Consider the following 26,632-nt stretch of genomic DNA (forward strand, 5'->3'; position numbering starts at 1 on the left):
CAAAGTTGGAGGAGCTGCGTGCTAGTGAGACTCCTCAGACTGCTACATGTGTCGATGGGCACAATGAACCGCACTTGAAGTGTTTCTACACAAATGCGCGCAGCATGAGGAACAAACACGAGGAGCTAGAAGCCTTGGCCCAGTCCCAGAGATATGACATCTTTGGCATAAGTGAAACCTGGTGGGATGAGTCCTGTGACTGGTGTGCCGTGATGGATGGTTACAAGCTCTTCAGGAGGGACAGGCAGGGCAGGCGAGGCGGGGGCGCGGCATTGTATGTAGCGGAGCAGCTGGAATGCATGGAGCTTGCAGTTGGCGATGGCACAGTTGAGAGCCTCTGGGTAAGGATTAAGGGACAGACAAATAAAGCGGATGTTGTCGTGGGAGCCTACTATAGGCCACCCAGCCAGGAGGATGACACCGAACTAAGGGATGCCTCTAAGTCATCTGCCCTTGTCCTTATGGGGGACGTCAACTTGCCAGATGTCAACCGCGAATACCACACAGCTGGGACAATCAGGTCCAGAAGGTTCCTAAACCATGTGGACGACAATGTCTTGGTACAGGTACTAAGGGAACGGACCAGGAAGGGTGCCTTCCTTGACTTGTTGCTTATTAACAGAGAGGGCCTCGTGGGTGAAGTGGAGATTGGGGGCCGCCTTGGCCACAGTGACCATGAAACAGTCAAGTGTAAACTCTATGGTGACAGGAGGAAAGCTGCCAGCAAGACCTCAGCTCCGGACATGAGGAGAGCAGACTTCAGGTTGCTCGGGGAACTGCTTAGTAAGGTCCCCAGGGAAAAAGCTTTTGAAGGTGCTGGGGTCCATCAGTGCTGGTCGCTTTTTAAGTACCACCTCCCAAAAGCACAGGAGCAGGCCATCCCAAAGTGTAGGAAGTAAAGCCGGCGAGGCAAAAGGCCAGCTTGGCTGACCAGGGATCATCTTCTAGAAATAAGTAAACTTAAGTTATGTTTTATCTCTTCTTTTAGATGAACATGAATTTGATTTTGCTCCAGAGGTAGTCTTGGAATTATTGGTTTCTGATTGGACAGCTTTAAAAAATGTCATTTGGGAGTTTTCAGCTAAATAATGATAATTGCAAATGTTTGTTTTGCCTGGATGAGAGGCATACTAAGGGAGTACCTTTTATAAATAAGAGATCAGTGCAAGTTCCGAACCCAAGTTATGCAACACAGCACTGTGCTTAAATCAATGAGTTGTTCAAAATGCAATGTGACATTAATGCAGTGTGGCATCTGAGTTAATTGAAATTGTAAATGAAGCGGTTGGACAGTGGAACATATGCGGCCAATCGCTTGAAAACAAATGGCCACTTTTAATAACTCTCTCTCCAAGGTACATTTTTTTCATGACCTGTTCCACTTCCTTGTTTCTACAGAACCTGACAACACTTGGATTTTTGTAGTGGCAAGAGACAAACTGAGTCAGCTTGCCCTTTTCATTTCCTGATGAAAGCATATGGCTGTTTGGGTGCAGACATGACACACCAGTGGTCATTACTGGTCAAAAGAAACTGAAGATGAACACTTCACATACTTGCACGAGATGTCTTGACCAGGTTGTCTCAAACAAGCAACTATAGGCAAATTAATTCATATATTTCTTTAAATATTCCAGCACAATATTGTGCTTTTGTCCTTTAAAACTTGCAAGTATATCTTCCAAGAATTGAGCCAGTGGTAGCGTTACGTTCTGCCAATATACATTTCCCTCTATTCAAGAGAGCATTGGCTTGAACTCTAAGCTCCAGTTAGCATTGTCTGACACATCTAAACGAAGAAATCAAGCCTGTTTACATAAACCCTTGTATGGCTACTTAAGAGCAATTTGTTTGGATTAGCCATTATCAAACAATGTGTGCATAACGCAAACCTATCTTGCTTAAACCAATGTTAGTTTACAGTTTTTGCAGTAAAAGTCCACTTGTAAGCATACCACTGACTAAACTGGTACACCTTTCATGCTGAAAAATGCATACACTGCTCATGTTAAAACTCGAACAGTCTGCAAACTCTACTTCTGTCATGTGAAACTTGCTTATAATTTCATATGCAGTGTTAAATTGTTTAAAGAAGAGACCATTAAGCAGAGAAAACATGAGCAAAACATGAATTTACAAAACACTTGTAAGCACTGAGTATTGCGTCTGAGCAAATGGTTTGTAAATGTCTCTTCAGTTCTGTATGTTAAATATTGGTGTAACTGTATTCCATTTGTTAACTAGAGATAAGGTGCTTTCATATCTTTTTGAATATGTACTTGAACAATCTGATCCCATAGCTAATCTTGCTTTGAGCCAGAGGTTGAAGTTAGATGACCTCCTGAGGTCCCTTTCAACCTGAATTATTCTGTGATTATGTGCATTCTAGAAAATAATGTATTCCAAGTGATTGTGCTTAAGAACTACTTTCAGTTGTGCTGATGGGCATATATGCTGTTTCCTTAAGTTATCTTTTTAAAGTTTGGGACGTGTTGAATTATTCATTGGTACTAAGAAAAGCTGTAGTTGGTAATGCATGGTAAATCAGCAAGTCAAGGTCTTTTCTGCAACATTGTTCGATAAGCTGCTTTGTTTCTTTTTACCGAGAGGATGAATAGCTGAGGATGTTGGCACAAATTTGGCAGTAGACTGAGGAGCAACGCAGTTGTACCTGCACAGACTCACATTCTTTAAGCAAGGCTGTGTTTTATGTACAAAGCACTGAACTGTTTGCCTAACAAATATCAGTGAGGTAGCTACCTAGGCCAGAAAAAATGGAAAATAATGATTTTAAAAAATGAAACAAAAAATTCAATTTATATCCATTATGCTGACAGAGGAAGTTGCAAGAAAGCAAAAAGAAAAGTAAACCTTTTCGCATTTTATCAGTATTAGTTTTTGTGCTTAATAATTAGGCATCAGGTATAATCTAAACTATGCAGCGTCACTAAGATAAGCTACTGCTCCTTACTTTTACTGAAGTGGAGCTCTGTATAGATCCCTAGATGCACAAAATATGAAATCTATTTAAAAGTACAGAAGACTCGGCTCTCATGAGACCCCACCTGGAGTACTGCGTTCAGCTCTGGGGCCCCCAGCATAAGAAAGACATGGACCTGCTTGAGCAGGTCCAGTGGAGGGCCACAAAGGAGGATCAGGGGGCTGGAGCACCTCCCCTATGAGGACAGGCTGAGAGAGTTGGGGTTGTTTAGCCAAGAGAAGAGAAGGCTGCGGGGAGACCTTATAGCGGCCTTCCGGTACTTAAAGGGGGCCTACAGGAAAGATGGGGAGGGACTCTTTATCAGGGAGTGTAGTGATAGGATGAGGGGTAATGGTTTTAATCAGAAAGAGGGTAGATTTAGATTAGATATTAGGAAGAAATTATTTACTGTGAGGGTGGTGAGACACTGGAACAGGTTGCCCAGAGAAGTTGTGGGTGCCCCCTCCCTGGAAGTGTCCAAGGCCAGCTTGGATGGGGCTTTGAGAAACCTGATCTAGTGGATGGTATCCCTGCCCACGGCAGGGGACTTGGAACCAGGTGATCTTTAAGGTCCCTTCCAACCCAAACCGTTCTATGAGTCTATGTTAACCAAAACAACACATGACAATTTATTGCAGAAATCAAAAAGCATGTCAGATTTACATAATATTGTCTTAAGAATTGCAGAAATGATAAAAACAATTTAGTGTTCAGTGTTGAGGTTTTCCCCAAGGAAGAAGTGTGTTTAGGTTTCTAGAGAAAGAATAACTGTCAAGGAAGGGACAAAATCACTTGGGGGTGGGTGGGTAGTAAATAATTCTAGATTCTTGTTAAAGGATAAAGAAAGGTTAAAATTTTATTGTTATAGATGAAGGGGACCATTTCCTTCTCCTAATTCCCAGAATTTTTACCTTGTTCTCCCCCTTTTTCCTCCTTCTGAAGAACTGTGTGGATGGGAACATCTCAATCTCATGGTGGTAGCTTCTTCACCCACTTGTGGAATAAGTCTTGAGAACGGGTCAGATCGATTTCTTCCTGCTGTCCCAACCCCCTAAGTTTCTGGCAGGATCTTCTCTCCGTGATAATGCTTGATTCATTTGTGATAATTTATCTTCTGACTGCAAACTGCTTGATATTACTCAACTGGCTTTGCAGAGCCAGAGTAGCATAAATCATAACTTCTTCCTTGTTCTGTCTGATAGTATAGCCTCCAGCTGCCCGACAGAGAAGGCAGTGTTTTCCAGGGAACCCTATGTATTCCACAACCTGAAATTCGTGGCTACAGAATTTTTATATAAATCTCAATCTCATATGCTGACACTCAGGAAAAAAAAGGAGAGTCTACCACTTTTGGAAGAAGGGGCAGGTAACACGAGAAGAGTACAGAGACCTTGTTAGGTCTCGCAGGGAGAAAATTAGGCAAGCAAAAGCCCAGCTAGAACTCAACCTGGCCACTGCTGTAAGGGATAACAAAAAATGTTTTTACAAATATATTAACAACAAAAAGAGAACCAAAGAGAATCTCCATCCTCTATTGGATGCAGAGGGAAACATTGCAGCTGAGGATGAGGGAAAAGGCTGAGGTACTAAATGCCTTCTTTGCCTCAATCTTTAACCATCAGACCAGTTGTCCCCAGGGTATTCAGCCCCCTGAGCTGGAAGGCAGGGACAGATCGCAGAATAAACCCCCCATAATCCAGGAGGAAGCAGTTTACAACCTACTGCTCCACCTGGACACTCACAAGAATATGGGGCCGGATAGGATCCACCTGAGAGTAGTGAGGGAGCTGGCGGAGGAGCTTGCCAAGCCACTCTCCATCTGGACAGGGTGCTGGGCCATCTTGTCTAGACTGCGCTCTTCCTAGAAAGGTTGGACTAGATGATCCCCAAGGTCCCTTCCAACCTGTGATTCTGTGCTTTACCATCAGTCCTGGTTAACAGGGGAGGTCCCACATGACTGGAAGCTTGCTGATGTGACGCCCATCTACAAGAAGGGCCAGAAGGAGAAAGGGCCAGAAAATCTATAGGCCTGTCAGCCTGACCTCAGTACCGGGGAAGGTTATGGAGCGGTTCATCTTGAGTGAGCTCACCAAGCATGTGCGGGACAACCAGGGGATCAGGCCCAGTCAGCATGGGTTCATGAAAGGCAGGCCCTGCCTGACCAACCTGATCTCCTTCTATGACCAGGTGACCCGCCTCATGGATGAGAGAAAGGCTGTGGATGATGTCTACCTGGACTTTAGTAAAGCCTTTGATACTGTCTCCCACAGCATCCTTCTAGAGAAGCTGGCGGCTCATGGCTTGGATGGGTGTACTCTTCGCTGGGTGAAAAACTGGCTGGATGGCCAAGCCCAGAGAGTTGTGGTGAATGGAGCTAAATCCAGTTGGCGGCCGGTCACGAGCGGGGTTTCCCATGGTTCAGTGTTGGGGCCAGTCTTGTTTAATATCTTTATCAGTGATCTGGATGAGGGGATCGAGTGTGCCCCCAGTAAGTTTGCAGATGACACCAAGTTGGGCGGGAGTGTTGATTTGCTCGAGGGTAGGAAGGTTCTACAGAGGGACCTGGACAAGCTGGATCGATGGGCCGAGGCCAATTGTATGAGGTTTAACAAGGCCAAGTGCCAAGTCCTGCACTTGGGTCACAAGAACCCCATGCAATGCTACAGGCTTGGGGAAGAGTGGCTGGAAAGCTGCCCGGCGGCGAAGGACCTGGGGCTGCTGTTTGACAGCTGGATGAACATGAGGCAGCAGTGTGCCCAGGTGGCCAAGAAGGCCAACAGCATCCTGGCTTGTATCAGGAATAGTGTGGGCAGCAGGAGCAGGCAGGTGATTGTGCCCCTGTACTCGGCACTGGTGAGGCCGCACCTTGAATATTGTGTTCGGTTTTGGGCCCCTCACTACAAGAAGGACATTGAGGTACTAGAGCGTGTCCAAAGAAGGACAACGAAGCTGGTGAAGGGTCCGGAGAGCAGGTCTTATGAGGAGCAGCTGAGGGAACTGGGGTTGTTTAGTCTGGAGAAGAGGAGGCTGAGGGGACACCTTATGACTCTCTACAACTACCTGAAAGGAGGTTGTAGTGAGGTGGGTGCTGGTCTCTTCTCCCAGGTCACTAGCGCTAGAACGAGCGGAAACGGCCTCAAGCCGCATCAGGGGAGGTTTAGATTGGATATTTGGAAAAATTTCTTTACTGAAAGAGTGGTCAGACATTGGAACAGGCTGCCCAGAGAGGTGGTGGAGTCGCCATCCCTGGAGGTATTTAAAAGACGTGTAGACGTGGCACTTGAGGGCATGGTTTAGGAGACATGGTAGTGTTGGGTTGACGGTCGGACTTGATGATCCTAGAGGTCTTTTCCAACCTTAATGATTCTATGATTCTATGATTCTATGATTCTATTCAAGACTTACTTAAAATATAATACATGGCCCTGCTGGAACAAGAGAGTTAGCTTCAGGTATTCTCAGGATGCTTCTAAACAGAACCCACCAACTCTATCCTAATGTTAGGAAATCTAAGTCACTGAAAGACTGACATCACTTAATTTCTGGATTCAATTTTTCCCATCCTCCCACAATACTACATATTGATTTACAAGAGCTTTTTTATTCTCCACTTAAAAAGTTAAATAATGCCTGGGGGGAAAAAAGCAGAGGGAGGACACAGAACACAGTGCAAACCAATTGGGAATTTTGTCAGGTTTTGTGCCTCCTCTTAGTTTCAAGGTACTACCACAATGTACAGACACTATGTATTAAAGCATACTCACAGCTCAGATTCCATTTGCTCCTCTTGCTTACACTTTCTTTCTGTCAGTGCTCTCTCATGTTGGCCTTGTAACATGTTTCTTCTATGAGCTCCTTGAAAGATTCTCCCTCCTTTTTTCTTCCGTTTTTATTTAGGATTTTAAGGTGAGAAGAGAGAAGGAGTCTTTAGGTTACTGAACATCAAAAACATTAATAGTTAAACCTACCTGCTCTAGATGTCTACACATTATTGCTCTAGTCCATGAAACACCCTGATGAGAGTTAGCATTCCTCTGTAACTAAATCCAAATATTTTATATGCAGATAAGAAGCTGAGTTTTATTAGTGCTTTCTCTCAGATATGGAGAAGAATATCCCAAACACCAAAAAACCCAAAGCCATTCCCAAATGATCAACTAGAGACAGCTTCCTATCCCTCAAAAATATATTTCACAGACCCCACAAAAAAGCATTCAAGTCAGTATATTAAAAAAAAAACACAAACAACAAACCAACAAACTTTTGCTACAATAAATCACTTACATTTAAATCCATCCTTTAAAAAATAAAAAGTATTAGAAAGTTTTTTCCTTGTACATATCTAAAAGTTATTGAAAAGATTATTTGACAGAAAGGAATTCTGCAACTTCTCATTTCCAAGGCATGCATCTGCATTAGCCAGACACAAGGCTCCAACACCTAATAGACAAAACTGAAGACCTAGTATTAGCTTTAAGGAATGTTTTCAGTGAACTCCTGTTCTTTACAATAAGTCAGTCAATAAAGAGCAAGATACCTTATCACCTTCATGTTCTCCTTCATCCTCTTCAGAATCAGATGCTGATGCAGAACCCACTTGGGAAGTATTTCTCCTTTTTGGTTCAGTCTCCCTCTTTGCTTCTCTTCTATCAAATTCCTTCCTTGATTTGTCTTCTTCCTTCTGGCTCTCCTCATCTTTTTTTCCCTTGTTTTTTGGCCTTTTCTTCCAGTCCTTTTTTCTTTGTCTTCTCCTCTTCATGAACACTAAAACACAGTAAATTATTTAAGCTTCATATTCATTATCTCTACCCAGTTTAAAGGGGAACCTAACTCTCAATTCAGGAAGATGTACTTTTTAGTTTTTACTATCAAATACTCCACCTGCACAAAGTTGGCTCCCTCTTAGATCTTTCATTTCATAGGATCATAGGAGAATTCAGGTTGGAGGGGGCCTCTCGAAGTCTCTTGTCCAACCCCTTGCTGCGGGTGGTTCAGACCAGGTTACTCAGGGCTTTCTCCAGTCTGGTCTTGAAAACCTCCAAGGATGGAGACTGGACAACCTCTGTGGGCAACCTGTCCCACTCCTTGACTGTCCTCAGGGTGAAAAAGTATTTCCCTACATCCAGTCTGATCCTCTCTTGTTTCAGTTCATGCCCATTGCCTCTCATCCTCCCACCATGCACTGTTGTGACGAGCCTGGCTCCTTCTTCTTGATGAACTCCTTGTAGGTATTGGAAGGCTGTTATTAGATCTCCCCCAAAGCCTTCTCTTCTCCAGGCTGAACAAGCCCAGTTCCCTGAGCCCCTCCTCATAGGACATGTGTTCCAGCCCTCTGACCAGCTTGGTGGCCCTCTGCTGAACTCGCTCCAGTTATTCGGCATCTTTCTTGTACTGGGGGACCCAGGATTCTAGATGGGGTCTAACAAGTGCTGAACAGAGGGGGATAATAACTCCTCTCGATCTACCGCTGTGGTGGGTTGACCTTGGCTGGATGCCAGATGCTCACCAAGCCGCTCTGTCACTCCCCCTCCTTAGCAGGACAGGGGGAGAAAATAAGATTAAAAACTCATGGGTCAAGACAACGGTGGTTTAATGAAAGAATGCAAAGGCCGCGCCCAGAAACAAAGCAAAAAAGAGAAAAAAACCATTATCTTCTTCCCATCAGCAGGCCACATCCAGCCACTTCCTGGAAAGTAGGGCCTCAGTACGCGTAGCGATTGCTTTGGAAGAGAAACGCCTTAATAACAAATGCCCCCCCTCCCCCTCTTTTCTCTTAGCTTTTATTGCTGAGCATGGCATCAATTGGTATGGAATATCCCTTTGGTCAGTTTGGGTCAGCTGTCCTGACTAGGTCCCCTCCCAAGGTCTTGCCCACCCTCCAGCCTTTGGGGAGGGGGGTGGTGGCGAGACAGCCTTGATGCTGTGCAAGCACTGCTCAGCAACAGCCAAAACATTGGTGTGCTATCAACATGATTTTAGCTACCAATACAAAGCACAGCCCTATGAGGGCTGCTATGGGGAATGTTAACTCCGTCCCAGCCAAACCCAATACAACTGCCTACGCTCCTGTTCATACAGTCCAGGATGCTGTTGGCCTCCTTTGCTGCCAGGGCACACTGTTGGCTCGTGATCAGCTTTCTGTCTACCAGGATCCCCAGGTCCTTTTCAGCAGAGCTGCTCCGCAGTCAGTCCCCAGCCTGTACCATTGCCAGGGGTTCTTCCTTCCCAGGGGCAGGACTTTGCATTTGTGCTGGTTGAATTTCATGAGGTTCCTGTCAGCCTGTTCCTCCAACCTGTCTAGTTCCCTCTGGATGGTGGCTCTGCCCTCAAGTGTATTGACTGCACACACACCCCACCCCCCCCCCCATTTGCTCTCATCTGCAAACTTGAAGAGAGTGCATGCTCTCACCTCCTCCAGATCATTGATGTTAAGCAGGAAACGTCCCAGGATAGACTCCTGCAGTATTCCACTTGTTACCATCCTCCAGGGAGACAACAACCTATTAACCCCTAGCCTCTGAGCCCAATCATCCAACCGCTTTTTTACCCATCTGGTCGTCCACCCATCCTGACTGCAACATCCAACTTATACTGAGTACTACAAGGAAAATGCTGGGCAGGAACTCAGTAAGTCATGACAGCTCATCAAATGCAACCACTTGGTTTACAATAAAGACAGGCATTTTATATAAAAAGCCAACTCGCATGTCAGTCTCTGAAGGACAAAGTGGTTTCACCAATTTGGGTCTCCCTCTTGGTTTTGGAACCTTTACTTCAGTAGCTAATTATACAAAAAGAACAGGTTAGTCTACAGCCACCACCCATTCCTTATATAAAAGGATTGTTTCTCATGTCAATGCATAGAAGCAGCACTTGAGTCAAACCTAGTAAGGTAAATACTCTATTTAAAAAAAAATTCAGAGGTTGGAACTGTGTATCAAAGTTTAATCGAGATCCCTTTGAAAAATTAAAATCTCAACCAACACTTTGGTCCTTTAAGATAGCAGTCTAAGAGGTTTAAACCATCTATTCCTGTGCCTTTTCCACCCAGTGCACTCAGAACGGCCCTGCCTCATGTTACGCAGCTAATAAAAAAATACGCCTGAAACAAGAGAATAATAAGTGGAATAATAAGACAATAATAAGCGGGGGAAAAGACTTAAGTAATTTAGTGTGCAAATCTAAACTCAACCTATTTATCAGTAGTAGTTTTAAGAGCTTCATGGAGCTTCCATCCCTTTCCCTGAGAGTAAATCAGTGTCAAGAAATTCTACCACCACGCTGAGGTATGCAGCACAGTTCTACATTTTCTCAATTTCACCATGTTTCAGTGTTAAAGCGAGCTAAATGGTTTATCCACCTTCTCGACGCTTATACCCTTTGAATTTTGTAAAATTAAAATAATTAGTATGCTGCCATTATGGATTGAAATTTATGGAACATGCTTATTTGTTATCCCCAGTGAACATTCTGTTAGGAAAAAACCTAACAGCCCAGTGTTTGAAGTGCTGCTGGTGTTAGTGTGGAGCACTGCTAAGCAAGAGATGCACGCATCATATTAATGCAAGAGAGTGCTGCACAGTACATCATCTAGTAACACATTTCCCATAGGGTGCCAAAACATCTCTTGTAAAGGTCCTTTCCTGCTCTTACGGACAATAGCTTGCATAAACACAATTCATTTGAACGATCAATATAATCCCACACACATTAAAGTATTAAAAATATTCGTTTAATAAACATAATGAAAGTGGGTGAAGTACTAAGGTAGTACTTCATTTCCTCACATCTAGTCTTAAATAGTTTGCCTTGGGAGCTAACTATGGTTGCACTTTCTAAAAGTTATTTTCATAATGCTACCAGATACAGGTGAGTATAAAATTATCTGTTTCCCAGACTAAATGCTCATATAGCATATTTAAGTGCTCCAATAACTTTCCCCATGTTAGCAGCAAAAAGAATTTAAAATGTTTCCTTCAAGAATACTTGCAAACTTGCCATAAGAATTACAGTTAAGTTATTGCTATTTTCACAAACAAGTACTGCAGAACTATTAGCAAAATCTTTTAAATTACATGCTGCTTCTAATAGCTATATTTTCTTCTCAGTTGTCTATCAGTCTACAGAGGTTTCCTTTAAATGTCTTTTCAGCAAAATCTCTCCAGCTCTTCACTCGTTTTTACTGCCCTCTGAGCTCTACCTATAGACAGTCTCCCTCCCCCCATTTTTTTAAAAACTTGTTTTGTGGATATTCTAACACAACTTAAGTACCAGTTTTATACATCTTTGATTAATATAAACCTTTGTGAAGCCACAGGGAAACAGAGGTCTTATTGCATAGTCTGTAAGTTAGCAGAATCCTATGGAGGCTTTCCTAAAGGTGATACTCGCAAGGGGATACAGTGATCCTTATTTCAGAGGACCCAGCATAACCATAAACATTTTAAGGCCCTTTATGTGCTAAATACCTCAGGTCGCCATGTGGGATAGTTTAGATGTGTATATGTATGTTTATTTATTTATATATATATATATATATGAAAAAATAAAAATTGGAAGTTTACATGTTAGGAAATATTCTGTAATACTCTGAAGATCTGTGGGCAATAAAGCCTCCAGCCATCTCTGTTAAGTTATTTTGTATGAGGAAAAATAATTATTATTCCTTTTTGTTTGAAGTTACCTGCTGGTCTTCCTCTTTTAGGGCTTACTTTTGGAGTCACAGCCACTGCAGCTGCTACCACTGCAGCTTCTGCAGCTTCAGCTTGTTTTTCAGCCTAATTTAAAGAAAGCAATTCACAAATTAAAACCATAGACCCTCTCCCCATAAAGCAGCTATTTTTTACTTGCTTCCTAAAATATTGCATGAAATATATTTCTAAACTGCTAAAAAATAATTAAAAAAAAACCCAACCTAGTTTAGTAGAGTAAGGATGCAGAAAAAGCCCAATAGTTTCTGGATAAAAATTCATAAACTCTGTTTATAAGGGGGAAAGTAAACCTTAAATGATTGTTGCAATGGTCACTGCAAACAACTTGGAGCAATATGCTGCAGTCATTCAGAAACTCCACTGCTAAAATCCAGGAGAAGGATGTGAAAAGTTTTCTAGCAAACCAATACATTAGTGCTGGTTGGAGTGAAAGGAAGCTACAAGCTTGAATGTGCATGCTGCTGATGGCATGGTCCTGCAGTCAACACAAACTTCCTTTTCTTTTTCCAGCACAAAAAGAGTATTGGATTCCATCTTCTACGCTTCCAAGGGCATTGAGTTTGGTACTGGCACCAGTGTCAGAACTACAGTAAAAAACTGTTTGGCTTACTATTCAGTAATGCCTGAATGGAATACAAATCAGATCCTGAATAACTGCAGTTCGCAGCTTGGCATGTTGACTTGAGCTCAACTGGTGTGTGGGGGTGGAGGGGGGTGGAACGCAGTCCTCTCAAGGAGAGAAGCTGGCATCACTAACTGCTTCAGTCTTCCAAACTTCATCTACTGCTGAATGTGCATCAACACACTGAGATTCTAGTCTTATTCCAGGTCAATGAATTTTAAAGTAAGATTTATGTCTAAAATTCTTTATATGGGTATTAATGTTGCTTTATTATTTTTCTAGAACATCAGGTGAAGAGACCGAGCTTGAAAATCCAAAGGAAACTCTTTGAGAAAAAAATGATGCCTCTGGAGTCTTTTTTGTTTGGTTGTTGGTTTGTTGTGTTTTTTTTTTTTTAAATACAAAATAAAAGTTATTAAATTTTGCATTTGAAATCTACAGACCAAAAGTTTTTAAAGTTTTATAAGCACAGTATTTTAATGCTACATTTTGTGGAATAACAGCCCCTTTAATCTTCATTTGAAAAGTATTTAAATGCTTTGCTGATGGTTTTATCCAGTATTAATAAGCAATACACATCTCAAAATCCCATTCAGAAAACAGGAGACAGAGTTGTAGTATGTTTTAATCTGACCCCTGTATGTTTGTCCAGTTAATAGCAGGAAAGAGTGTAAATAGTCTTTCGACTGCTTAATTGCTTCATTTGTATAAAACATACTCTCTTCCAGTCATACTGACCTGTTAGTGTGTAGGTTTTCAACATGTGTCAGGATGGCTTTTTACTGTGCTTTGTACGAGCTGGAAACATTGTTTTTATAGCAGTTAATGTTAAAGTTTAATTTTGTTCTTGTAAAACATTGTACCAACTGATGCTATGTACCAATTGTACCAATTTATGCTGCGCGGATTCTCATAGCATGCTTTTGGTATTATAGATGTCATACTAGGAAGAAATCTGGTGTTTTCACTGAACCTGTTGATGATGCACATTGGTTAGAAAACAGTCTTGAATACTTTTTTAAAAAATTAAAGTCTTTAAGAATCAACTTCTTTGTATGAGTTTAATGTTCAAATTGTATAACTTAAGGCATTCATAAGGGCCATAACTGTTGGAATGTCTAAATCAAAGCTGTTAAGAACTTTTCCTTGGCATGAACTTGAGGGGTTTAGAACTTAGGTTTTCAAAAAAGAGCCTTGTAAATATTTCTGAAGGCAAGAAAGGAAGGAGACAGAGATGTGCTATACTTGTAAAATCCCTCAGCCCCGCCCCCACTCTCGTGCAACCCCACCCCCACCCCCACCCTCACCCACTTGGCTCGCTCTCTTTCTCTCTGCCCCCTCCTGCCCCCCCCCCCCCACCCCGTGCCCCGTGCCCCGTGCCCCGTGCCCCGTGCCCTCCTCTGGTTGTCTTGGCCTACTGAGCTGACATCACTCGAATAACTAGACTGATGTTGGAGGCCCGCTGTTTGACCTTTGGTATGTTGCTATGTAGTTGTTAGGGTTGTAACTTTTGTTAGATGAAGCACAACGAAGCAGGTGTTATTAAAAAAAAACCAAACAAAACACATAATTGGCAGAAATAGCAGAACTAAACTTATACAAGAATATTTGACCACACCAATCAATGAGCGACAGTTCAGAGCAGTCCAACAACAACTAAAGATTAAATAATCTGGAAGGTGCTCTCCACCTCATACAACACATCCACCTCAGCCCGAAGGGGGGGGCAGCATGACTCTGCCTTTGGGGATGCCTGGGACCACGCTCGTGTGTGGCCAGAACAGACACCCTCAGCACCCTACTCCTCCCAACCTCTGACAACTGCTGCTCCTGTCAGCAAGGAAAGGGGAAGTAGAGATAGCCACTTTTCCTGTAGCTTTGTAGTGTTCTTTGCATTAATAATCACTCTTTCATGGGGACTATAAATATCCAAACTCCCTCACACGGAACCAATTACTGCATAGCAATCGATGCATGTGTTTAGTCTGTCCAGACCTACACAATGACATTACTAAAACATGAAACACCTCAAGGGTATCAAGGGGTGTTCTGATAAGAAGGAGACACGGCCCACAGCCCAGATGAAATGCCTCTATACTAACGCATGCAGCATGGGAAACAAACAGGAGGAGTCGGAAACTACCGTGCTGCTAGAAAGCTACGACCTAGTTGCCATTACTGAAACTTGGTGGGATGAACCCCATGACTGGAATGTGGCTATCGATGGCTACAGGCTGTTCAGAAGTGACAGGCGAGGAAGGAGGGGCGGAGGCGTTGCTCTCTACATCAAAAAATCAATACAGTGTGAAGAGCTGTCCCTGAAGAATAACCATGAGCAGGTTGAAAGCTTATGGGTAAGAAACAGAGACAGAGGCAACAAAGGGAACCTTGTGGTTGGTGTCTACTACAGGCCGGCTGACCAAGGGGAGCCTACTGACGAAGCCTTCTTCCTCCAACTCCAGGAGGCTTTGCGCTCGCAGGCTCTCGTCCTACTGGGGGACTTCAACCACCCCGACATCTGCTGGAAAAGTAGCACATCGAGCTGGAGGCAATCCAGGAGATTCCTAGAATGCGTTGAGGATAACTTCTTGAGCCAGGTAGTAGACAGCCCTACCCGAGGGGATGCAATACTAGACCTGATGGTCACCAATGCAAGCGAGCTCATCGGTGACGTCAAGATTGGAGGCAGCCTGGGCTGCAGCGATCACGCATTGGTGGAGTTCACACTCCTGAGGGCTATGGGAAAAGCTAGGAGTATAGTCAGGACCCTAAATTTTAGGAAAGCGGACTTCCAGCTCTTCAAGGAGTTAGTCAGCAGGACCCCCTGGGAAACGGTCCTCAGGGGCAAGGGAACAGAAGAGAGCTGGAAGATCTTTAAGGACGCGTTCCATAAAGCGCAAGAGCTCTCAGTCCCCAGGTGTAAGAAATCACGCAAGCAAGGGAAGAGACCAGCATGGCTGAGTTGAGACATGCTGGCCAAACTAAAGAGCAAGAAGGAACTGCACAGGGAGTGGAAGCAGGGACAGGTATCCTGGGAAAAGTATAGGGACGCTGCCCGGTTGCGTAGGGATGTGGTCAGGAGGGCCAAGGCACGGCTGGAGCTGAATTTGGCAAGGGGTGCAAAGAATAACAAGAAGGGCTTCTACAGGTACATCAACCAGAAAAGGAAAGTCAAAGAAAGCGTACCCCCCATGGTGAACAAGAATGGTGGCCTAGTATCAACAGATGAGGAGAAGGCTGAGGTACTCAACAACTTTTTTGCCTCAGTCTTCACTGGCATGGTAATCTCTCTCCTCACCCCTCCCAAGCCAATGGACCGCAGGATGGAGACCAGGGAGATAAAGCCCCTCCCACTGTAAGGGAAGATCAGGTTCATGACTGCCTGAGGAACCTGGACATACACAAGTCTATGGGACCTGATGAGATGCATCCCGGAGCCCTAAGGGAATTGGCTGATGTAGTCACTAAGCCACTCTCCATGATATTTGAAAAGTCATGGCAGTCAGGTGAAGACCCTGGGGACTGGAAGAAGGGAAACATTGGGCCCATCTTTAAAAAGGGTAGAACAGAGGGCCTGGGGAACTACCGTCCTGTCAGCCTCACCTCTGTGCCTGGGAAGATCATGGAGCAGATCCTCCTAGAAACTATGCTAAGGCACATGGAGGACAGGGAGGTGATCCGAGGCAGCCAGCATGGCTTCACCAAGGGCAAGTCCTGCCTGACCAACCTAGTGGCCTTCTATGATGGAGTGACTACATCAGTGGACAAGGGAAGAGATGTCATCTATCTGGACTTCTGTAAGGCCTTTGACACAGTCCCCCACAGCATCCTTCTCTCTAAACTGGAGAGATACGAATTTGATGGGTGGACTGTTCAGTGGATAAGGAACTGGCTGGATGGTCGCATCCAGAGGGTAGTGGTCAATGGCTCAATGTCCAGATGGAGACCGGTGACGAGTGGTGTCCCTCAGGGGTCCGTACTGGGACCGGTACTATTTAATATCTTCATCAATGACATGGACAGTGGGATCAAGTGCACCCTCAGCAATTTTGCGGATGACACCAAGCTGAGCGGTGCAGTTGACATGCCAGAAGGACGGGATGTCATCCAGAGAGACCTAGACAAGCTGGAGAGGTGGGCCCGTGAGAACCTCATGAATGGTTGCTGACTGGGGCTAAACCACGACACCCATCCCTAGAAACATTCAAGGTCAGGTTGGACGTGTGTCTGAGCAGCCTGATCTAGTTGAAGATGTCCCTGCTCACTGCAGGGGGGTTGGACTAGGTGACCTCTAAAGGTCCCTTCCAACCTAAACCATTCTATGATTCTGATTTTAAAACTGCTGTCAGAAGTGGGATCCGAAGGAAGCTTAGTACTGTGAAAAGAGGAGTGTACAGCTATAGTGCATCCAACAAATGTCCACAACGCAGAGACCACCTTCAGCTGCCAAATTAGTTTGCCGGAGTGTAATCTTGCAGGTCTTGAGGATGGGCGCTTGGGGTTAATAGTCTGGCAGGAAGTCTGTTTAGTACTCCTACTTGAGGTAGCATAGCGCAAACATTTTGAAACTTGTTCTAGCGTAAGAACAAGGGAGCCTGGGACGTGACTCCTGAACCTCCAGTACCTGGATGGGATGAGGAATGGGTGCTTTTGGCTCAGTGTCTGGTTTGGCTGAATCCTCCAGTGGCTTGGGAACTGAAACCCGAGCACACCCAGAGCCTGAAAGAATTGGCAGTCCAACTGGGACATTCTCCACCCAGCACATTCTCCACCCAGCACATTCTCCACCCCTTATTCCATACCATTTACACCATGCCCAGGTCCCATACCATCCAATACAACCTTACCAACCACCACCCCTCCCCTTCCCATCCTTTAACATAATACACAGACATCATTCCCTTAGGCTATGGACCTTCCCTGTTGTGCTGGTTTTGGCTGAGAAGGGGTTAATTCTCCTCACTGTGGGGGAGGGTCAGCTACCTTTCCAGCTTCCCACGCTCTGCTCTGCCCGAGTCGGGGAGGCTGGGAGGGGCAGGGCCACGGTGGGGGTGGCTGACCCCCCTCCAATAAACTGCCCATAGGGAAGCCCTGCCCCCAGCCAAGTTGGGAAAAGGGATGATGAAGATGTTACAGAGGATAACAGGATTTACTGTCCCCCCCCATCCTCCCCCTTTCCCTGAGCTTTTATTGCTGAGCACGTTGTCATATGGTATGGAATATCCCTTTGGACAGTTGGGGTCATCTGTCCCAGCTGTCTCCCCTCCCAACCTTTTGCCCACCCTCCATCCTACTGGCCTTTGGGGGCGGGCGGAGTTTGGAGAGACAGCCTTGACACTGTGCAAGCACTGGTCAGCAATAACCAAAACATTATAGAATCATAGAATGTCCTTAGTTGGAAGGGACCCACAAGTTGGGGGTTTATTAGGAGTTTATCATTCCCACAGTCATGGTTCTCTAGCCCAGGGCTTCTTTTTTCTCCTTATTTCTAGGTCATCATCCCTGGTCAGCCAAGCCAGCCTTTTGCCTTGCCAGCTTTACAAGGGTTTATGTAAACAGGCTTGATTTCTTCGTTTAGATGTGTCAGACAATGCTAACTGGAGCTTAGAGTTCAAGCCAATGCTCTCTTGAATAGAGGGAAATGTATATTGGCAGAACGTAACGCTACCACTGGCTCAATTCTTGGAAGATATACTTGCAAGTTTTAAAGGACAAAAGCACAATATTGTGCTGGAATATTTAAAGAAATATATGAATTAATTTGCCTATAGTTGCTTGTTTGAGACAACCTGGTCAAGACATCTCGTGCAAGTATGTGAAGTGTTCATCTTCAGTTTCTTTTGACCAGTAATGACCACTGGTGTGTCATGTCTGCACCCAAACAGCCATATGCTTTCATCAGGAAATGAAAAGGGCAAGCTGACTCAGTTTGTCTCTTGCCACTACAAAAATCCAAGTGTTGTCAGGTTCTGTAGAAACAAGGAAGTGGAACAGGTCATGAAAAAAATGTACCTTGGAGAGAGAGTTATTAAAAGTGGCCATTTGTTTTCAAGCGATTGGCCGCATATGTTCCACTGTCCAACCGCTTCATTTACAATTTCAATTAACTCAGATGCCACACTGCATTAATGTCACATTGCATTTTGAACAACTCATTGATTTAAGCACAGTGCTGTGTTGCATAACTTGGGTTCGGAACTTGCACTGATCTCTTATTTATAAAAGGTACTCCCTTAGTATGCCTCTCATCCAGGCAAAACAAACATTTGCAATTATCATTATTTAGCTGAAAACTCCCAAATGACATTTTTTAAAGCTGTCCAATCAGAAACCAATAATTCCAAGACTACCTCTGGAGCAAAATCAAATTCATGTTCATCTAAAAGAAGAGATAAAACATAACTTAAGTTTACTTATTTCTAGAAGATGATCCCTGGTCAGCCAAGCTGGCCTTTTGCCTCGCCGGCTTTACTTCCTACACTTTGGGATGGCCTGCTCCTGTGCTTTTGGGAGGTGGTACTTAAAAAGCGACCAGCACTGATGGACCCCAGCACCTTCAAAAGCTTTTTCCCTGGGGACCTTACTAAGCAGTTCCCCGAGCAACCTGAAGTCTGCTCTCCTCATGTCCAGAGCTGAGGTCTTGCTGGCAGCTTTCCTCCTGTCACCATAGAGTTTACACTTGACTGTTTCATGGTCACTGTGGCCAAGGCGGCCCCCAATCTCCACTTCACCCACGAGGCCCTCTCTGTTAATAAGCAACAAGTCAAGGAAGGCACCCTTCCTGGTCCGTTCCCTTAGTACCTGTACCAAGACATTGTCGTCCACATGGTTTAGGAACCTTCTGGACCTGATTGTCCCAGCTGTGTGGTATTCGCGGTTGACATCTGGCAAGTTGACGTCCCCCATAAGGACAAGGGCAGATGACTTAGAGGCATCCCTTAGTTCGGTGTCATCCTCCTGGCTGGGTGGCCTATAGTAGGCTCCCACGACAACATCCGCTTTATTTGTCTGTCCCTTAATCCTTACCCAGAGGCTCTCAACTGTGCCATCGCCAACTGCAAGCTCCGTGCATTCCAGCTGCTCCGCTACATACAATGCCGCGCCCCCGCCTCGCCTGCCCTGCCTGTCCCTCCTGAAGAGCTTGTAACCATCCATCACGGCACACCAGTCACAGGACTCATCCCACCAGGTTTCACTTATGCCAAAGATGTCATATCTCTGGGACTGGGCCAAGGCTTCTAGCTCCTCGTGTTTGTTCCTCATGCTGCGCGCATTTGTGTAGAAACACTTCAAGTGCGGTTCATTGTGCCCATCGACACATGTAGCAGTCTGAGGAGTCTCACTAGCACGCAGCTCCTCCAACTTTGGTGTGTCTACCCGATGGCCATCGCTGACTATCTAGCAATATCGGACCAAAAGGTATTTGCTGTGTCCCATATACAATCTTGTGAAAGAGCTTGAAAGTCAAAGGGTGGTTGCTTGAACCCATTCATCCTTCAACAGCCCCATCTGGCCGGTGTGAAAAGCCAACAGGGAGATCAACCATAGACTCTTGAGGTTTGAATGAAGTAACACCACCCTTGAGTGCAGCAGTAGCAGATATGCAGATATCCTAGAACTACAGTATGAACCTGAAGCAAAGAATGCTGCCTGGCATGAGACCACTGACATAGTTAACATGTTTTTTTCTCAATTCCCCTGACACCTAAGCATAAATGACAGTTTGCCTATACTGGGAAAGGAGTACAATACACCTGGAACTGTCTGCCGCAAGGATGGAAGCATAGCCCCCTGTGGTAGGTTGACCTTGGCTGGCTGCCAGATGCCCACCCAGCTGCTCTCTCACTACCCCTCCTCAACAGGACTGGAGAAGAAAACAAGATGAAAAAGCTCGTGGGTGGCGACAAAGACACTTACTAATCACCTCCATGGGCAAAACAGACTCAACTTGGGGAAAATCAATTTAATTTATTGCCGATTAAAATAGAGTTGGATGGTGAGAAACAAACACAAAAATGAAAACACCACCTTCCCTCCCGCTCTCCCCTCCTTTTCCCAGGCTCAACTTCACTCCTTCATTCCCAGCTCCTCTACCTCCCCTGCCCCACAGAGCAGTGCAGGGGGGATGGGGAACGGGAGGTTCATAACAGTTCCTCCCTGCTGCTGCTTCCTCATCACACATTTTCCCCTGCTCCAGCATGGGTCCTTTCCAAGGGATGCAGACCTTCAGGAAAAAAATCTGCTCCAACATGGATTCTCCATGGGCCACAGTTCCTGCCAGGAGAACCTGATCCTGCGTGGGCTCGTTCCTTCAGGAAATATCCACCTGCTCTGGTGTGGTCCTCTCCATGCGCTGCAGGGATATATCCGCTCCCACTGTGGTCTCTTCCACGGGCTGCAGGGGAATATCTTCTCTCGCACCCGGAGCACCTCCTCCCCCTTTCTTCACTGACCTTGGTATTTTCAGTGTTGTTTCTCACACTTTTTTTTCCTCACTACTCTTACACTGACATGTGGTATTTTACCCTTTCTTAAGTGTTTTTCACAGAGGTGCCACCAGCTTCGCTGACTGGCTCAGCTTTGGCTTGCAATGGGTCTGTTGCCAAGCTGGCTGGAACCGGCTGTGTCTGGCACAGGGCAGCCTCTTGCCTCCTCTTCTCACAGAGACCACCCCTGCAGCCCGCCCCCACCCCCCCCGCCAAAACCTTGCCGTGTAAACCCAATACACCCCACCACCTGTCACAGACTTATACAAAAGGTTTTGAAAGAGGGCAACGCCCCAGATCACTTACAGTACATTGATGACATCGTAGTATGGGGAAACACCACCCAAGAAGTGTATAGCAAAGGCAAACAGATCACTGAAATTTTACTAAATGCAGGATTTGCGATCAAGAAGAATAAGGACTTGCACCAAGAAATACATTTTCTGGGTGTCCAAATGTCCAAAACATACCACACACATCAGCAGGAGACAAAACAAGCCAGTGGAGTTTATGGCAGAAAGCACTAGGAGAGACCAGAGGAAGACTCCTTGGATTCTGGAGCCGAGGCTACCAAGCTGCTGACGAAAACTATATCCCAACAGAAAAAGAAATATTAGCCGCCTATGAGGGAATGTGGGCAGCATCTGAAGCGGTGGGGACAGAATCACAACTGCTGCTGGCACCTCGGCTACCAGTATTTCACTGGTGTCCCCTCCGATATTTCTTGTGCACCCCCAGCCTACTCACTGGCAAGGTGGTGTAAGTGTGGTGGGTTGACCCTGGCTGGATGCCAGGTGCCCACCAAAGCCGCTCTATCACACCCCTCCTCAACTGGACAGAGGAGAGAAAATATAACGAAAGGCTTGTCGGTCAAGATAAAGACAGGGAGATCATTCACCAGTTATGGTCACGGGCGAAACAGACTCGACTTGGGGAAATTAGCCTAATTAATTAACAATCAAATAAGAGTAGGGTAATGAGAAAGAAAAACTAAATCTTAAAACACCTTCCCCCCACCCCTCCCTTCTTCCCAGGCTCAACTTCAATCCCGATTTTCTCTACCTCCTCCCCCCAAGTGGCACAGGGGGACAGGGAATGGGGGTTTTGTTCAGTTCATCACACATTGTCTCTGCTGCTCCTTCCGCCTCAGGGGGAGGACTCCTCACACTCTTCCCCTGCTCCAGCATGTGGGCCCTCCCACGGGAGATAGCTCTCCACAAACTTCTCCAACGTGGGTTCTTCCCATGGGCTGCAGTTCTTCACAAACTGCTCCAGCGTGGGTCCCTTCCACGGGGTGCAGTCCTTCAGGAACAGACTGCTCCAGAGTGGGTCCCCCACGGGGTCACAAGTCCTGCCAGGAAACCTGCTCCAGCGTGGGTTCCTCTCTCTCCACGGGTCCTGCCAAGAGCCTGCTCCAGCGCGGGCTTCCCATGGGGTGACAGACCCCTTCGGGTGCACCCACCTGCTCCAGCGCGGTCTTCACCACGGGCTGCAGGGGAATCTCTGCTCCGGCACCTGGAGTATGTCCTCCCCCTACTTCTTCACTGACCTTGGTGTCTGCAGAGTTGTTTCTCTCACATATTCTCACTCCTCTCTTACGACTGCTGCTGGTGTTGCGCGGGTTTTTTTTTTCCCCCTTCTTAAATATGTTATCACAGAGGCGCTACCACGGTCGCTGATTGGCTCGGCCTTGGCCAGCGGTGTGTCCATCTTGGAGGCAGCTGGCATTGGCTCTGTCGGACATAGGGGAATCTTCTAGCAGCTTCTCACAGAAGCCACCCCTGTAGCCCCTCCGCTACCAAAACCTTGCCATGCAAACCCAATACAATAAGAAGCAGAAAAAGTCCTTGACACTGTCTAAGCACTGCTCAGCAGTAACTAAAACAACCCTGTATTATCAAGATTGTTTTCAGCAGAAATCCAAAACATAGCCCCATACAAGCTACTATGAAGAAAATTAACTCTATCCCAGCCAAAATCAATACAGTCAAGAATCTGTTTCCAGCTTTTCTGGAAAAAGCAAAGTTAACCAACTATTTAGGAATATCACACATGGGTGTGCCCTGACAAAGTCTGATCACGGGTGGCAAAGTGCGTGGGAGAATATGGGCAGGTAGCTAGAGCATTTTTCAGCTCTGATGGTCTGGGACTTCACTCTCAAACAAGCGTGGAATCCTGATGAAGTAACAGAACACTTGAAAAAAGGGTGCCCTGGCTCTGCCAAAGAGACACAACTTCTCGCACTGTGCTGGGGCCTGGCCTATGCCTACCGAGCCACTGTTCAGCACCCTCAAGGGGGTGAGAGGGTCTCTGGATCTGAAGACATACAAATGGACACCGTGGCTAAACCAGAGACCCAACCCTCAACTGTTGCTCCTATAGTCAAGAAGAAACAATGGAAAAGGAAGTCAACTCGGTTAGTGTGCTGGCTTTGGCTGGGACAGAGTTAATTTTCTTTATAGTAGCTAATATGGGGCTATATTTTGGATTTGTGCTGAAAACAGTGTTGATAATACAGGGATGTTTTTGTTATTGCTGAGCAGCGCTTACACAGCGTCAAGGCCTTTTCTGTTTCTCACACCACCCCACCAGCGAGTAGGCTGGGTGCACAAGAAGTTGGGAGGGGACACAGCTGGGACAGCTGACCCCAACTGACCAAAGGGATATTCCATACCATATGACACCATGCTCAGCATATAAAGCTGGGGGAAGAAGAAGGAAGGGGGGAACGTTCTGAGTGATGGCATTTTGTCTTTCCAAGTAACCATTATGCGTGATGGAACCCTGCTTTCCTGGAGGTGGCTGAACACCTGCCTGCCAATGGGAAGTAGTAGACTGTGTGGTGCTTAGTTGCCGGCTGGGGTTAAACCATGACAGTTAGTAAAGGAGGAAGAAGCTTCGCCTAAGAGGGAGCAGGAGAGGAAGAATCAGAATAGGCAGCCTGTTCTGCAGCAAAGCTGTCTCAAGAACAGGAGGGGGAAGAGAGAGAAATCATAAACGAGTCAGAAACCACCCGGCCCCTATCCCTGAATGAGCTGCGAGATATGCAGAAAGATTTCGACCGTCATCCAGGCGAGCAAATTATCACCTGATTACTCCAATGATGGCATACTGGGGCCAACAGTCAGGAATTAGAGGGCAAGGAAGCCCAGCAGCTGGGATCCTTTGCTAGGGACCAGGGTATCGACAAAGGGATCGGAAGAGGGGCAACAATCCACAGCCTCTGGAGGTGGGTCCTGTCGAGCGTGAAGGCGAGGTATCCCCTCAAGGAAGATCTTGTAAACCAAGGCGAGTGGACCACCACTGAGGGAAGTATCCAGTATCTGAGGGAATAAGTAGCGGTGGAGGTGATCTACAGCAACCTGGACAACGACCAGGGATCCAAAGACCCAGATGAATTTCAGTGCACATGGTCCATGTGGCGGAAGTTTGTACAGAGTGCACCAACGTCATATGCCAATACCCTGGTGATAATGGATTGGACAGACCTCGAGGCACCAACTGTGGCTAGACTGGCCTGCCTTTCTCGTCTCAAGGGAAAGGATACTGTGGGCACACGCCTCATGCCACTCTGTGGTTCTATCTGCACGACCACAGGGAGTACATGAGGAAGTGGGACGGCGCACCTACCTTGAACCTAGAAGATCAGGTAAGTGGCTTGCAAGGACAAACAGCGGCCAAAAAGGGTTCGTCCAGGAAGATTACTGCTCCAGTTGCTGTTGAGCAGTTCCCCAGGCAGAATAGAAGGGCTGATCCTCCTTCTGATCCTAATGAAGGGACTTCTGGTTTGCAGCTACAGAGGTCAGGTAATGAATACTCCGACCAGGAATAGAAGGGCCCTGCCTCTGGCCAGGTGGAAAAAAGGGACAATCGGGTTTGTTGGCCTGTATGGATTCGATGGCCTGGCACATCGGACCCACAGGAGTATAAGGCTCTGGTGGACACCAGTGCACAGCATGCCCTAATGCCGTCAGGGTACAAGGGGGACAGAACCCATCTGTATTTCTGGAGTGACAGGGGGATCCCATCAGTTGTCTGTACTGGAGGCTAGGGTGAGCCTAACAGTGGACAAGTGGCAGAAGCATCCTATCGTGACCGGCCTGGAGTCTCCGTGCATCCTTGGCATAGACTACCTCAGGAGTGGGTACTTCAAAGACCCAAAAGGGTACCAGTGGGCCTTTCATGTAGCTGCTGTGGGTACAGAGAAGATTAAACAGGTGTCTACCTTGCCCGGCCTCTTGGAGGATCCCTTCACTGTGGGCTTGCTGTGGGTCGAAGAACAGCAAGTGTCGACTGCTACCATGATGGTGCGCTGGCAGCAATATCGCACCAACCGAGGCTCCCTGGTTCCCATCCATGAGTTTTTTTGCCATCGACTGGAGAACCAAGGAGTGATCAGCAAGACTCACTAACCCTTTAATAGTCCCATATGGCCAGTGTGAAAGTCTGACGGAGGGTGGAGGCTGACAATGGACTACAGTGGCCTGAACAGTCATGCTGTCGTTGGATGCTGCCATACCGGACATGCTAGAACTCCAACATGAACTGGAGTCAAAGGTGGCCAAGTGGTATGCCTCAACTGATATTGCTAGTGCGCTTTTCTTGATCCCTTTGGCAGCAGAGTGCAGGCCACAGTTTGCTTTCATGTGGTGGAGGGGTGTCCAGTACACCTGGAATCAACTGCCCCAGGGGTGGAAGCACAGCCCTACCATTTGCCATGGACTGGTCCAGACTGCACTGGAACAGGGTGCAGGCCCTCAAATACATTGATGACATCATTGTGTGGCACAACACAGCAGAGGAAGCGTTTGTGTTTCCTTCTGAAGGCTGGTTTTGCCATAAAACAAAGCAAGGTCAAAGGACCTGCACAGGAGATCCAGTTTTTAGGAATAAAATGGCAAGATGGGCATCGTCATACCCCAATGGATGTGATCAATAAGATAACAGCTATGTCCCCACCAGATAACAAAAAAGAAACACAAGCTTTCCTAGGCGTTGTGGGTTTCCGGAGAATGCATATTCCAGGTTACAGTCAGATTGTGAGCCCTCTCTATTGAGTGACCTGAAAGAAGAATGGTTTTGGATGGGGCCCTGAGCAGGGACAAGCCTTTGAACAGATTAAACAGGAAACTGTTCATGCGATAGCTCTTGGGACGGTCTGGACAGGACAAGCTGTGAGAAACATGCTTCACAGCACAGCCGGGGAGCATAGCCCCACCTGGAGCCTCTGGCGGAAAGCACCCGGACAGACTCGAGGTTGACCTCTAGGGTTTTGGAACTGAGGATATAGAGGATCTGAGGCCTGCTACACCCCGACTGAAAAAGAGATACTAGCAGCATATGAAGGGAGTTTGAGCCCATGTCCCAAAGGGAAGTGCCACTGAAGAACAAATCAGCAAACATCAAGTGCACCAAGCTGCTCAGATTGCCACAATTGACAAAGACCTGGACTGGGAACATAAAAGGGAACTATTTGTAGCTCAATGGGCTCATGAAACGTCAGGACATATAGGATGAGATGTCACCTATAGCTGGCCAAGAGACCGAGGGGTGGACTTGTCTAAAGAACCTATTCTACATAATAATAATATTAAATATAAAATGTTATTACGAATAACAAAGGACTGAAATTTGTGCATTAGTGAAAAAGCTAAACAATAAAAAATATTGAGGCATGGAAGATGACTTTTAAACCACCAATTTGGAGATGCGTGGCAAGTAGACTATATTGGACCTTTGTGCAGGACTACTAGGGGGCATTGATAGGTCCTAGCCATGGTAGAAATGACTACAGACTGGCTGGAGACGTATACCCAGTGACCCATGTCACTGC

The 26,632-nt window shown here is 46.1% G+C and overlaps 1 protein-coding gene across 4 annotated transcripts in view; it reads left to right on the plus strand.

The window, feature by feature from the left end:
* The window catches only part of LOC135310856 (lens epithelium-derived growth factor-like), a 112,599-nt gene extending 99,240 nt beyond the window's left edge, over window positions 1-13,359 (plus strand). For all 4 annotated transcript variants that reach the window (XM_064439921.1, XM_064439918.1, XM_064439919.1 and 1 more), the window contains one exon: window positions 12,596-13,359. In XM_064439921.1, the coding sequence (XP_064295991.1) occupies window positions 12,596-12,644 (49 nt within the window). In that variant the 3' untranslated portion in view covers window positions 12,645-13,359. The remainder of the gene's footprint in view (window positions 1-12,595) is intronic.
* The last annotated feature ends 13,273 nt before the right edge of the window (window positions 13,360-26,632 follow it).

Source organism: Phalacrocorax carbo (genome assembly GCF_963921805.1).
Source record: "Phalacrocorax carbo chromosome W unlocalized genomic scaffold, bPhaCar2.1 SUPER_W_unloc_3, whole genome shotgun sequence".
Classification (NCBI taxonomy): domain Eukaryota; kingdom Metazoa; phylum Chordata; class Aves; order Suliformes; family Phalacrocoracidae; genus Phalacrocorax; species Phalacrocorax carbo.